The 14,686-nt window shown below is 37.5% G+C and overlaps 1 protein-coding gene across 4 annotated transcripts in view; it reads left to right on the forward strand.

Annotated features, from left to right (window-relative positions):
• The window catches only part of LOC128867907 (fatty acid CoA ligase Acsl3), a 56,587-nt gene that overhangs the window by 38,309 nt on the left and 3,592 nt on the right, over nucleotides 1-14,686 (forward strand). For all 4 annotated transcript variants that reach the window (XM_054109517.1, XM_054109518.1, XM_054109516.1 and 1 more), the window contains 8 exons: nucleotides 5,443-5,881; nucleotides 5,955-6,161; nucleotides 7,024-7,183; nucleotides 7,258-7,432; nucleotides 7,535-7,674; nucleotides 7,835-8,007; nucleotides 8,067-8,176; nucleotides 8,242-8,395. In XM_054109517.1, coding sequence (XP_053965492.1) covers nucleotides 5,443-5,881; nucleotides 5,955-6,161; nucleotides 7,024-7,183; nucleotides 7,258-7,432; nucleotides 7,535-7,674; nucleotides 7,835-8,007; nucleotides 8,067-8,176; nucleotides 8,242-8,395 — 1,558 coding nt within the window. The remainder of the gene's footprint in view (nucleotides 1-5,442; nucleotides 5,882-5,954; nucleotides 6,162-7,023; nucleotides 7,184-7,257; nucleotides 7,433-7,534; nucleotides 7,675-7,834; nucleotides 8,008-8,066; nucleotides 8,177-8,241; nucleotides 8,396-14,686) is intronic.

Below are 14,686 nucleotides of genomic sequence, written 5' to 3' on the forward strand. Positions count from 1 at the left end.
GGGCTTCACGCCCAATAACTTTCCTGTCAAGGGCTTGTTCACGGTACAGTCAGCAGAGCAGGCATAAGGATCACATGACCTAGCCATCTGATGCGCTGCGCTTTAACAAAACGTACAGCTGTCTCGTTCTGAGTTAGATCGTTCAGTTCAGAGTTCAATCGAATTCTGTAGGTACCATCCATTCTTAATGGGCCAAAGGTCTTTCTTAAAATTTTCCTTTCCATGCTTTCCGAATTGCCCAAGTCTTCAAAGAAGTAATCGCCCAGATATTTGGCACGGCTTCTTTGAAGTGCCGGACACTCACAGAGGAGGTGTTGTACCGACTCATTTTCCGCTTCATCTTCACAACTCCTGCAGAAGTCATTCTGAGGTATGGCCATTTTGCTGGCTAGGGTGTCTAGTTGTTGATCTGTTGTACAAGTACACATTTTGCCCTTTTAAGATTTAGTTTTGGCCAGAGCACTTTGTATACCCTGCAGTTAGTAGCCATAGATCAGTTTATATTAGTTTCCGCGACTACGCTCAAGTCAAACGCAGTATGCAGTTCGTTTAGAGGAACGCTTATGTCCTCTACCACACGTTAAAGATCAAGCTCAGAGTGGGCGGGGACCCACAAAGTGTGAGGTTGTGTTGTTGGATAAGCGAATGGAACCTCCTGCATTCTTTAACACATCTTGAGTTAATGCGCGCTGAGGCCAGTGCGTTGATCGCTACTTGACTATCAAAAAAAATTGGTAAAGTTTGTCGGAGTCCATTAGTCGTATCGTTTTTACTGCTTTGTCTCTAGCGTAGATCTCAGCTTGGAAGACACTACACCAGTCTGGGAGTCTAAAGGAGCAATTTAAAGATTAATGTTCCGTGTACTCTCCCTATCCAGTGCCATTGTCTATCTTTGAGCCGTCAGTATAAATATGGTGACCGGCCACTATAATCTGATTTGACTCTGGTCTGCCAATCCTTTCTGTCGGATACTTGTATTTAATAGGCTTTGTTCAGACCCTTCTTGGGAACCAAATAGTCTGTTTTCGATGCATGAACTGATGCATGACCGTGCGTGCACTAGCACTTTATTATACTCAAATGGAATGGGCTATAAAGTTGTTTTCTTATTCTGATTAAAAAGTTTTAAATTTGAATAGAAATTTTGTTGAATTTTTCTAAATCTTTTAAAGTTTGGAATTTTTATTTTTATGATATATGTATGTTGTAGAATGAACTATGTTTTTCTAAAAACAGGTAGTCAAAGCACGGTGAAAAAAAAAATCAGAAGATTGTCTAATGTCAGAACGATAACTGGCTCTCAGCGAATTTGAAAGAATCAGCTGATTGGCTGACGTAACCGGGTTTGTTATGCCCGTTGCAGCAACAAATTTCACTGAGAGCAAAATAGATTGTGTTCAAGGATGATAGATTTACCAAGTTCGGTCAAAAACTATGTTGAAAAACAAGTAAGAGAGGAGAGAGAGAGCTGAGAAGTACTTCGGCTGCCACCTCAAAGGGGATTCGCCAGTCAAATTCTGCACGATCATTTCATACACTCGCCCAAACACCATAAACACACTCTCGTACAATCAGTCGTTGTTCGGACGGCAATGAAGTGTCATTGGTTGATTTTTTTCGTATATCACCAACACAATCTTAGTTTTTTCGTAAACAAACCACGTCGTGGCCCGGTTATGTCAGTCCCTCAGCTTAGTGGCCCGGATATGTCAGTCAGCAACGGCTTGTTATTGCCCACACCTTCTCAATTATTTTCTCCATGGATTATGTTATTTGTATTTATGTGTTATTTTATGTACGGCGCGTATGTGGCGCCTTCGACTCAAATACACTGCCGCCATGCACCCATTGCGACAGGCCTTTTACTGGTTCAATTTTGTTTCTCACCATAGCTGAAGGCCAAACCTGGTAATCTATCATCCTTGTAGTCAAAACTGGTCAAGGTCACCAAAAGTGTTGTTGTACTTTAGTTTAAATATACATACATATGTAGTTCAAAATTTGTATGACAATTTTTTGAAATTTGTTAAATTTTTGGAAATTTACTTTAATTTGTAAAGTATATATTTTATAAAAACAAAAAAAAATTGCATGAGAAAGTTTGCGACTATTGTACTGTTGTAGCAAATCATCAATGGCGTCTTCCCAGAACAATTACTTTATTTTTCGCGCATTTGACAAATCTGACGCCAAGCTCCTTTCCAATACATATGCATAATGTATTGTGGTTGTTGTTGTTGTAGCAGCATAAATATTCTTCCTACATATACGGGGAATGTTGCTGAAGTGACAGTCCTTGGCCGGATATAAATCCGAGTCGTTCCGGTTACGTAGAACCGACAGCCGTGGGAATGCTGTCTTGTGCTTTGTAGTTTCTATTGCTTTCGCCTGCTCTTCCTCTTCACAATCAAGTAATTCCCCTGCAACCTTATAATCTTGCTGTAAGGTAAGGCCGTCGTCGGCAGGTACTCACGTAAATTATACCGGACGCTATATAGATTTGACCTTGAACTTGGTTTATACACTCCTTATTAAGCGACTTCGATGACAATTCTAATAATTTTTGAATGCTGCTGCAAAAATAACAGACGTTGCAATTTCCATCCATCAAGGCTGTGATTTCAACTTGCAATATGTAAATATTATCGTTAATTATTATTAAAGATCAGTTGAGCCAATATAATGCATTTGAATAGCCCAGCAAAAAAAAACAAATTAAACGAATTTTTTATCATAAAATTAAAAGAATTTTTTATTATAAAAATGAAAGAATTTTTTTTTCTACCAGAAAAATTAAGAAACGTTATGAAAACCACTTAAAATATTTGTCATTGTTACTCTTCAGCGCAATTCGCTTTTTTCTATAAACAGTTAATGAATTCTCCTCTTGCCTTGATAAGCAAAATTTGGTGATAAAAATCTCACCAGTTCTTCAAACTTTTATTTTCTGATTTTTTTTTTAATATTTTTTTCAAGATAAACGCAACTGCAAAATGTATATTTTATCTACAATATAAACTGAGAGCTTTAGTTAGTATTTTTATTGGCTGTATTTACAGCCCATGCGGTTTCCAACATTTTCATTTTATATTTCAACTTTTCGATGAACTTTTAATTGCGCGAAGCACACACAACACAGCAGGCGAAATATATACATACATATATACGTGCCTACAGTTAATTTTACACTTTACTAATAAGGTAAATAAATATATGTATGTGTGTGTCTTTCGCAATACTCACATGCATATACACATACGTATGTATGCATAAACAAATATCTCGCCAAATTAACGGTTGGAGTTTTGTTTTTATGTTATTAGTTGCTCTTTCGCTCTCTTTGTTTATTACCTGTTTGTTGTTTTTTACCTTTTTTGTTTTTGTGCCACAGGCTGTTCCGGTTAGAAAAATTGTGGCTGACACGGACGAGAAGCCCAGATATGCCGCAGACGACATTGAGGTTCTGCTTTCATTCATTGGTTTTGTTGTTTCCTTTTCTTTATAGTTTTTTATTTTGAGTTGAATATCCTTAATTGTTTATTTTTGCATTTTATTAATTGACATTGAACATTTATTTATCACTCCTTTTTTGGTTTTTGGATGGAGAAAAACAAAAAAAAAAAAAGATTCCGTTCTACTTTACTTTACTTTACCTACTCTAACACAGGGAAGATATTTAAAAAATCTTTAAATTGACGATTAAAGTAGAAAATTCATAAAATGAGTTGTTAGTAATTTTTTCAGCTTTATAATAAACTAAAAAATGGATGAATTTTATATTTTAAAGCCATTTTATTAGAATATACAATAGTAAAATCATAAATAAAGTACAAAAAGTATAAAATTTGTTAGTATTTTTTTTTCTAAATTTATAATAAAGTAAAAAAAAAACCGAGAAATTTAATGTTTTAAAGCCATTTTATTAAACTGGGTGACAAAAATTACTTAATTTTCTATTTTCTTTGTAGTAACACAAGAAGATTTAAACGGACTTCGAAATATTTAGTTTCGTATTTTCTTTTTGTGTAACAATGAAGTAATAAATAAAATGAAATCAGTGCTTTTATTTATTTGTCGATATTTAGACCTCAATTAGAAGATATTCTCATGAAGCACTTCATTTTTTAAATTGAGAAATCTAACCAGGAATTACATTTTTTTTATTTATTAATTTTAAAATTTTAATTTATTATTTGGACTTAAAAATTTCAAACTTAATTATTTAATAAATATCTTCACTGTGTTATCGATTTAAATTACCCAGATATTCCAACCCACTTCACCTTCACCACCCTACATACCTACTTATAATCTGAAATTTGTGTTTGCCTCAAGGGATTTGGGCTGCCAAATGTGTGAAACTTTTTTTGTGTTTTAATTCCTCTGAAACAGCTGAAACACTTAATATCCAATTGGTGGCAGATCCTTAAAACGTCTCCTTTGAGTATATGATATGTATGTGTTTTTATTGTATTTATTTATATTTCTCAAATTGCACAAATTAAGGCACAATTAAGTTGCTTTTTCCCTACGAAATGAACTTCATTTTTCATTTAATCATAAATTTTGCCTGAAAGTGTAACTCATACCAAATGACATTTTAGTGAATTCAATATATCGAATGTGCTTTGTGGTATGCCAGAGTAAATCCTGCATGCTTTTAGGCGAAATTTTTGTGTTTTTTTAAATTAATTTTTCAAGGCAGCATATTTAAGCGTCTTATCCGGTTTATCTTTGTTGTTATCCTCTTGGTTCACTTCCTGGTTTTTTTTGAAAACAAAGAAACAGTGCCTTCATTGTCAAAATAAAGTAGATTCTGAATAGTATCAGCTCTGAAAAATTTGTTGTATTTAAGCCAAAAAAGGTATACGGACATGTTCTGCAAATCATACAATTTGAAATCAGCTAGATTTATGTAACCTATTTCGAAGATTTCTTAACAAAAAGACAAACATTTGGCATTAAATCGTTGGATATGACGTAAAAATGTGCTTCAGGCAGTGCCCATTCGAAAAAAATTATGATGAAATAACACCGATTTTAAATCGTAAACTGATCTTAAGAACTGTCGGCTGAATTCGGCAATTTCTTTCTTTAAAATAAATTTTTATATAACCAACATTTAAGAAATTAGTGAAATGACTTTTAAAGCTCGCTTTATTTTAACTAAAAGTATAACAAAGGAGGCACTGTGCTCTTTAATCTGTTTCGCAGGCATTTATTGTACAAAAGCAAATATATATAGTACATATGTATACATTTACATACACGAACATACATATATATGTGATAACCGTAATCAAATGATAGCTCACTCAAGGTGCAATCCACAGACCCCCCCACCCACTTGCCTTTCGCCGTTCTCACTCCCCTTCAAACCATTACAACTATTACTATCTCTTACCTCTCTCTTTCTCTCTCTTGCATTTACTATTCTTCTAGGCGCGTGTCGTCCACTCCGATGAACATTCGTTGACCTATCGCACCATTGAACCGCCACGTGAGGTCCACGTCAAAATGTTGCAAAATAACATCGACACACTGGAGAAGATGTTCAATTATGTCGCCAAGTTGCATTCGAACAAACGCTGCTTGGGCACACGTCAGATACTCAGCGAGGAGGATGAGGTGCAACCAAATGGACGCATCTTCAAGAAATACAATATGGGCGAGTATAAGTGGAAGAATTTCGTTGAAACGGACCGCATGGCCACTTCCTTTGGACGCGGTCTGCGCGAGTGTGGACAGAGTGCGCGTCAAAATATTGTCATCTTTGCGGAGACGCGCGCTGAGTGGATGATTGCGGCGCATGGTTGCTTCAAACAGGCTATGTCCATTGTAACCGTCTATGCCACACTAGGTGACGATGGAGTGGCGCATTGTGAGTAGATATTCGACTTTTTTATTTTTTCGTTTTCTCTATTAACATCTGCTTTTCTTCCTCTTTGCTCTAGGCATCAGCGAGACTGAAGTCACCACAGTGATCACTTCACATGAGTTGTTGCCTAAATTCAAGCAATTGCTGGACAAGTGCCCCAAAGTGGATACCGTTATCTATATGGAGGATCAGTTGCACAAGACCGACACAACGGGCTTCAAGAGCGGTGTGCGCATACTCGCTTTCTCGCAAGTCGTGCGCATGGGACAGGAGAGCAAATTCGGTGAGTTATTTAGTGAATGGGAAATGTGAAATGAAAGCAAAAAACCGTAAAAGAAAAACCGTTGAAGAAATCGATTATATATTATATAAAAATATAATACATAATAAAAGCATTAAATGAAATATATAAACAATTTAACTAAATAAAAAAAATTTAAAAATAAAATAAAATATATAAAATAAATAAAAAAAGAGATAAAAAATTATAAAGAAAAAAATAATAATAAAAAAAATAATAATAAAGGAAAAATAATAATAAAGGAAAAATAATAATAATAAAGGAAAAATAATAATAATAAAGAAAAAAAAATTGAAGAAAAAAAATAGAAAGAAAAAAATTGAAAAACTAAGACAGCAAAAAGAAGTGAATAAAGAAAAAACGTTCAGTAAATTAAAAATATGAGGAAAGTTGTGCACTTCAAAAATTAAAAACTAGAAAATTAAAAGAAAAATACCTACAACGAAAGTAAAAAAACTTTTGAAAAATATAAAAGAATTGAGGCAGGTAAAAAATAAGAATAAATCAAATATAATGAACGCATGACGCCATTAACAAAAATTATAAATCTTTCAATAGGGCGATTCATTTTTCGCCACCTTGACATAACTAACAAAATCAGTATGAAAATAAATTTTTAAATAATTGCCTGCAATAAAACAATACAACACAATAAACTCCCAATAATAAAACCATAAACAAAATTATTTAAATAAAAAAAAATGTTTACGAACCAAAAAATGCCAAATAATATTTAATACAATTCAATCAAATTAAAAAGTATTAATATGAAAATGAATTAAAATAATATAAATAAAGAATTCATGTTTTAATAATATTTTTTACTTTCTCCTTCCTCCCTTAGAGAGCGTTCCACCCAAGGCTGAGGATACAGCCATCATCATGTACACGTCCGGTTCAACAGGCACACCAAAGGGTGTTCTACTGTCACACAACAATTGCATTGCCACCATGAAGGGATTCTGCGATGTGGTGTCAGTGCGACCCGATGACGTGCTGATTGGGTATGGCAGCAACCATAAATTCATTGTCATAATTCTGCTTATCTATTTTCGTTTTCTCTCTACCAAACACTTAGCTTTCTTCCACTGGCGCATGTTTTCGAATTACTTGCCGAGAGCGTTTGCTTGATGACTGGCGTGCCTATTGGCTATTCTACGCCATTGACTTTGATTGACACCAGCAGTAAGATTATGCGCGGCAGCAAAGGCGACGCGACCGTTTTGCGACCCACTTGCATGACTTCCGTACCGGTAAGCAGAGAATCTTTCGAATATAACGCCATTAGTTCTGTTAATGATAGCTTTGAATTTCATAAATTTCTAATTTAATTTAATTTAATCTATATTTTACAGTTAATTTTGGACCGCATTTCCAAGGGCATTAACGACAAAATCAATTCGGGTTCGTCATTCAAGAAAGCACTCTTCAAATTCCTCTATCAATACAAAGTGCGTTGGACGCAGCGTGGCTATCAGACGCCAATGATTGATAAGTAAGTAAAATAAATGAAGTTAAAAGATTTGCCTAAAACGCATAAAATACAAAAAGCTTTGCACAGTTTCAAGAATTTAGGTCTTTTTATGAAATACTCGCTGAAATAGTAATCCGCATTTGTCAGAAAAATAATGAATTTTTTCTCCCTCTCCACACAGATTGGTTTTCCAGAAGGTCGCGAAATTGCTTGGAGGACGTGTGCGCTTGCTTTTGTCCGGTGGTGCGCCACTCTCGCCCGACACACATGAACAAATCAAAACTTGCCTGTGCGTAGAATTGGTACAAGGCTATGGTCTGACGGAAACTACATCGGGAGCGACTGTTATGGATGGTAATTGCGCTAGTTAGCAGCTTAAAATAATAAACAATTAATAATAAAATAAATTATAGCTCGTGATTTGACTTATGGGCGCACTGGTGCACCGCTGACGGTATGTGACATTCGTCTGGTCAATTGGGAGGAGGGCAGATATCGCATTACGAATAAACCATATCCACAGGTTTGCCGAATTTAAAAATACATATTTTTGTCTAAAAAATATAAAAATTCTAATTTTGTTATCAGGGCGAAGTGCTGATAGGTGGCGATTGCGTATCGAAAGGTTACTACAAATTGCCCGGCAAAACCGCAGAAGATTTCTTTGAGGAGGATGGTAAGCAGTGGTTCAAGACAGGCGACATTGGTGAAATTCATCCCGATGGTGTACTTAAAATCATTGGTGAGTGGCTGTTTAGTTTAGAGTTGAGTTTTTTTTAATTAGAGGCTTCTTGTTAAATTTGCATATGAAAATTTGTCGAAGTGTTAAGGTGATAGGTTGCTTAAATTTTAGTTATCTTTTTAAATTTTTTTTCTAATTTTGCCTTAATTTTTTATATTTTAAATTTTTTGTTGTCTGCTCTATTTAGATTTTTTTTTGTTTTAATTAATTAATTTTATTTGCATTGTTTATTTTATTTGGTTGGTTGGTTTAAGGGTGACCCCTCATCGGAGTGCCACATAGACCGCAAGTTGGTCCATTGTGGTGCCCTAGAGCTCATTATGTTATATGATTTCCCCACCTAACCGAGATTTTTATTGTAGATTTTGGTCAAAGATATTAATTCGTTTCGAGAATTTGATGACAGATTCGATTTTCAGGTTCGAGAGTACTGAAAGATTGTCAATTGTTGAAGAGCCTAGAAGAGCGAGTCGACTTCTGGCTAGACCGAGACAACTGCACAGCAAATGTCTGCTCGATACTTCCTCATCTTCGTCCCCGCAGCATCTGCACAGGTCGTTTTGAGGAACCCCGAGCCGACGTGCGTGAGTGCCCAAAAGGCAGTGGCCGGTGATGAGAGATATTATATGCCTTAGTTCGTGTTTCGAAAGACTTATAAGGGGTTTTGTCTGTTTCAGATTGTAGGATGGCCAGATTTGTCTGGTCGTAACGCAAGTAGTTTCCACTCGCCACCTCCGATCAGCAATGCTGTGAAATTCTCGATCAATGAGCAATTTGCATGTTGAGAGCGGAATGTGGATTGTGGGTAAGTTACTAACATTTGATTGCGCAGCTCCAGCTCTTGCGAGCTCATCAGCTTTGCAGTTACCTTCGAATCCACTGTGACCCGGTATCCAGAAAACTTGGACAGAATTCTGAACACTTATCTCGTTAAGAGATAAGAGACAGGATCGAACCACATCTGAGTGGGTATAAGAGGAGCTGAGTGCTCGAACGGCCGCTTGATTGTCGGTGAAAAAGCGGATATCCTCTAGTGATATTCTCTTTTCTAAGAGAGTTTTCGCAGCATACCAGATAGCGCATACTTCCGCTTGGAATACGCTACAGTAGTCGGGTAATCTAAATGATAGATTGATGTGAGGGGAATTGGAAAAGATTCCAAATCCCACTTTACCGTCTTGTTTTGAACCATCTGTATATATAATCAGAGGGCCATCGATTTCGGTAAGATTTGTCTTCCATTCTTCCCTAGTTGGGAGTGAACAGGAGAATAGCAAGGGTGGTGATGGAAGACTTACATGATAGTCTATGTTGGAAGAGATAACAGTGTTCCTGTTCAGTATGGCCGAATGGCCAAGATACTTATTCCATTTCGATATAGCATTCATGCGTGTCGCTGCTTTCGCTGCAATCGCTTTGCCAGTCAGATCGATAGGGAACAAGTGAAGCAACGTATTTAGAGCCTTAGTAGGTGTTGTACTTAAGCATCCTGTTATCAGGAGGCAGGCTGATCTTTGGACTCGATCAATTGTGACTACTCTACACCGTTTTTCGAGTGCTGTCCACCATACAACCACACCGTAGAAGAGTATCGGTTTGATGATCGAGGTATATATCCAATAAATGATCCGAGGTGAAAAACCCCAGGTTTTGCCTATAGCTTTCTTACAAGTATAGAGAGCTATGAAAGCTTTTTTACATCTGTTTTCGATGTTCAATTTCCAACTCAACTTTCTATCAAGAATAACTCCTAGATATTTAGCTGAATCAGATAGGAGTAATGATTCCCCTTTTAAAGTTATTGTTTGCAGTGGAGGAGATTGTTTTTTCCTATTGAAGAGAACAAGATCTGTCTTTGCTGGATTCGCATTTAGTCCGCATTCGGTGCACCATTTTGACAGAATATTGATTGAGCGTTGCATGAGCTCAGTGAGGGTATTCAGGTGTTTGCCTGACACGCAGAGAGCAATATCATCTGCATAGGCTACAACCTTGCAGCCTGCTTTTTCGAGATTTCGAAGCAAACTGTTTACAGCGAGATTCCAGAGAAGGGGTGAAAGTACTCCGCCTTGAGGAGTGCCTTTGACGGCGTACATTCTCATGCGGCTTAACCCAAGCTCTGAAGTGATTATTCTATTTTGGAGCATTTGTTCGATCATCTTTCGGATGGAGTAATTAATACCCAATTTGGCAATTTCAGACAAAATAGCGTTGGGTTCAATAATATTAAAATCACCTTCTATGTCCATAAATGCGACAAGAGAGTACTCCTTATTGTGAAGGGAAGTTTCCACTGTTTGCACCAGTGAATGAAGTGCCGTTTCAGTCGATTTCCCTTTAGTGTAGGCATGTTGTGCCTCAGAGATCAACTTAGTATCAAGTTGGGTTTTGATTTACTCATCTAAGACTTTTTCAAAAGCCTTTAAGCAAAAAGAGGTTAGGGCCTGAAGTCGTTTGGTTTGCAGTGTGAAGGCTTCCCCGTTTTCGGAATGAATACTACCTTCGATTTCTTCCAAATTGTCGGAAGGTAAGAGAGATTTAAACACTTGTTAAAGATCCTTGTTAACCAAGGCAGTAGAATTTCCAGTCCTTCTTGAAGTTCTGCTGGAATGATGTTGTCAGGACCTGGTGATTTAAATTTTTTAAAACTTAGTATTGCTGTAGAGATGCTATTAGAGCTGATTAGATCTGATCTATTCCCATAATTACTCTGAAGAGTGCTGGGAAGTGCAGGTAAGTTGGCAACACAGCCTGGAAAGAGCCTGGAGATTCTAGAAGTATTCTAAGAGTGTGGTCAGTTGAAGTAGTCCAAATTCCATCTTGAGTCATGATAAAACTGGGAGAGACTGGGTTTGATGCAAGAATCTTGCGTAGTCTGCTTACTTCTGAAGTGTTCTCTAATTCTTGAGTGTATGATCGCCAGGATGTGCGTTTTGCACTTCTGACAGCTTTCTTAAAGTCTTTGAGACATTGTCGATATTCTTCCCATTCGTCTGTTATTTTAGATTGGTTAAAGAGTTTCCGAGTTCGATTGCGAAGTTCTGAGATTTCTGGAGTCCACCAAAAAGGTTTATGCTTACCTCCTGTTTTTGTCAGGGGACAAGATTGTCGTGCTGCGCTTTGACACGTCTTCGTTATCATGTTGATAGCCTTTTCGATGTCGTTTTTATTTGCCATTTCAAACTGCCTGATATCAGGAAGTTCATTGGCAAGATGTTCTTTATATTTGATCCAATTCATACGTTTTTTGTTAAGGTACTTCATGGGTTTTGCCGTTTCGGCTTTTAAAGTGAATGTTATATATTGGTGGCCGGAAAAAGAGTGCTGTTTATCAACGCTCCAGTCCTGCACCAGTTGTGTACATGATTCGCTAGCAAGAGTAATATCGAGTACCTCTCTTCTAGACCAGTTAAGAAACGTGGGGACATCACCTCTATTACATATATCAAGCTTATTCGCTAGAATATAATCAAAGAGTTGCTCACCTCGTGTGTTGTTGTTTGTACTACCCCAAACAATATGATGTGCATTAGCGTCTGCTCCAATAATGACGCGTTTCTGGTTCAGATGCGCCGTATTGACGAGCCTTCTCACTTCTTCAGGAGGAGGCGCCTCCGCTGCGTCGTAAGGCATGTAAGCCGACACAATCCAAATCTGGCCGTGGACAGCTTCAACCTCTATGGCAGTGGTGTCAGCATTGCTAAAGGGAAGAAGAAAAGCATTAATATGTTTTCGAATGAGAATACAAGAGCGCGATCTGACGTTAGCCTCACCTTGAAACAAGGTGTAGTGCCTTGCCTATCTTTCAGGCCGCATATCTTGTCGTTTGATATCCAAGGTTCTTGGATGAGAATGATGTCTTCTCTGAGGTCAGAGAGACGAAGAATGAGGGCTGCTGAGGCAGCCTTAAAGTGGTGCAGATTAATCTACAGCACTTTTAGACGAACATTCAATGACTGTGGCGTTCGCGTCATCACCGCTATTTAAAAGTCTATCCTCGTCCTCGAGTTGAATGTTGAATAAGTTTCCCACTAGTTCGCTGTTTGATTCCGAGTCGAACTCAATCGTCGAAGCTTGTGAGATTTTTCGGCTTTCCAGATGGTAGTGCCACAATCCCCTTGCGGTTGTCCAGTGCTTGAACGCTTTCCTGGTCCAGGAGCAGCGTGACATGTCTGGAGTTTCCTGAAGGCTCTTCCATCTTAACTACCCTCCAGTTTTCGGTGGGTAGGTTCGGGTTTCCGATCTTCAGTAGCTCCAGGATGGTTTCCGGATCGGATGGCTCTACAGGTATTCTTGCTCTGCCGCGTGGCTTGTTGGGAATTTCGCTCTTTTTGATGAGCTGAAGATTCGCCCCGGGCCATACCTCGCCGAGTCGGTCGAGGGCCTTGCCGTACAGGCTGACAGAGCGTTGATCTGAGCACGCGATCAACTTGACCCTTGCTTGGAACCATCCCGCGTCAGAGCAGAAAGGAGGGGGCCCTAGGTTCTGCTTCAGAACGTCCAGGTATCCCAACTGAAGTTTTCTCTCCACAATCTTCCAGTTTGATGTAGAGATGAAACCGCCAGGGTGGCTCTTATCCACCACCGCCATGACCAGACTATCTCTGGCAACTTCGCAGAACTTGCGTAATTTGACCTCAGAGGAAGCTTTATGCTTCTTGGGGTCGTTGGAGCTATGAGGATCCTCTGAAGACCGCTGCCGCTTAGCTGCACTCGGTTTCTCTTTGGACGCCTCATACTTCCGAAGGAATTCCCGGGCCCAATCGAGAGTTGACTTTTGTTGGTCGTACAGCTCCTCCTCAGGGGTTTTGCCGAGCTTTTCCATAAGGAAAGTGGCGCGTTTTCGATCTCTGTATCGACGGACATGAGGAGGGATGGGTTTTCTGGAGACTTCTGTCCGACTTTTTTTCCCAGTTTCTGTCAAAACAGATTTGGTGATCAATTGGTAACACTGCTCAGCATGTTGTTCCCCCTACCATAGTTGTTGGTTGACGAGAACTAGGCTGGTTCGCGAGTAGGCTTTTACCAAGGCTATGACCTACTTAACCACAGAAGATAATTGTGGCGTACCCTATCCGCCACCTGGGACGCGCCGCAATAGGTGCCCAACCAAAGGGCATTTTTTTTATTTAAAATTATTACTATTCTTATTTTAAGCTAAATATCTCTTTATTTACAGTTATTTTTTTATTTAAAATTTTAATTTTTTAATTTAAAGTTTTTATTTAAAACTTTTATTTTTGTTCACATTGGAAAATTTATTTAAATGATTTTTTTTATTTACATTTTTTTTTATAAAAATGTTTTTTTTGTCTAAAAACTTTTTTATTTCATATTTTTAAAATGTTGAGAACTTATATTTTGAATTTTAAAAATTTAGAAATTTGTATAAATTGAAGAAATTTTTTTTATAAAAACACGTTTAAAACTTGTAAGTTTTGAGTTTCTAAATCATTGTACGATTTTAAAACTTTAAAATTGTAAACTGTTTTACATGAATTTTTACTATTGCCGGTTTTTTCGGAAAGTATTGTATATTAGTATAATTCTTTTTTTAATTTTCTAAAACTATTTTAGTTAATTGAAATTTTAAAAATTTGTTGAATTCTGTAGAATGTATTTTTTCTCTTAATTTTCACCTTGAAAGTAGTTAAGTCTAATTTTTTTTAATATTCAATTCTCAAATTTTAAGTTCGAAATATTCAATTTTTTAATTTTCGAGTTTTTCAAATTTTACAAATCTTCAAAATTAAAAAAAAATTCTAAATTTGTTTATTTAATTGTTTCATTATTCTAAATTTTTTTGGTGTAGTGTATTGTACCACCGCCATGACCAGACTATCTCTGGCAACTTCGCAGAACTTGCGTAATTTGACCTCAGAGGAAGCTTTATGCTTCTTGGGGTCGTTGGAGCTATGAGGATCCTCTGAAGACCGCTGCCGCTTAGCTGCACTCGGTTTCTCTTTGGACGCCTCATACTTCCGAAGGAATTCCCGGGCCCAATCGAGAGTTGACTTTTGTTGGTCGTACAGCTCCTCCTCAGGGGTTTTGCCGAGCTTTTCCATAAGGAAAGTGGCGCGTTTTCGATCTCTGTATCGACGGACATGAGGAGGGATGGGTTTTCTGGAGACTTCTGTCCGACTTTTTTTCCCAGTTTCTGTCAAAACAGATTTGGTGATCAATTGGTAACACTGCTCAGCATGTTGTTCCCCCTACCATAGTTGTTGGTTGACGAGAACTAGGCTGGTTCGCGAGTAGGCTTTTACCAAGGCTATGACCTACTTAACCACA

The sequence above is a fragment of the Anastrepha ludens genome, chromosome 6 (genome assembly GCF_028408465.1).
Source record: "Anastrepha ludens isolate Willacy chromosome 6, idAnaLude1.1, whole genome shotgun sequence".
NCBI lineage: Eukaryota > Metazoa > Arthropoda > Insecta > Diptera > Tephritidae > Anastrepha > Anastrepha ludens.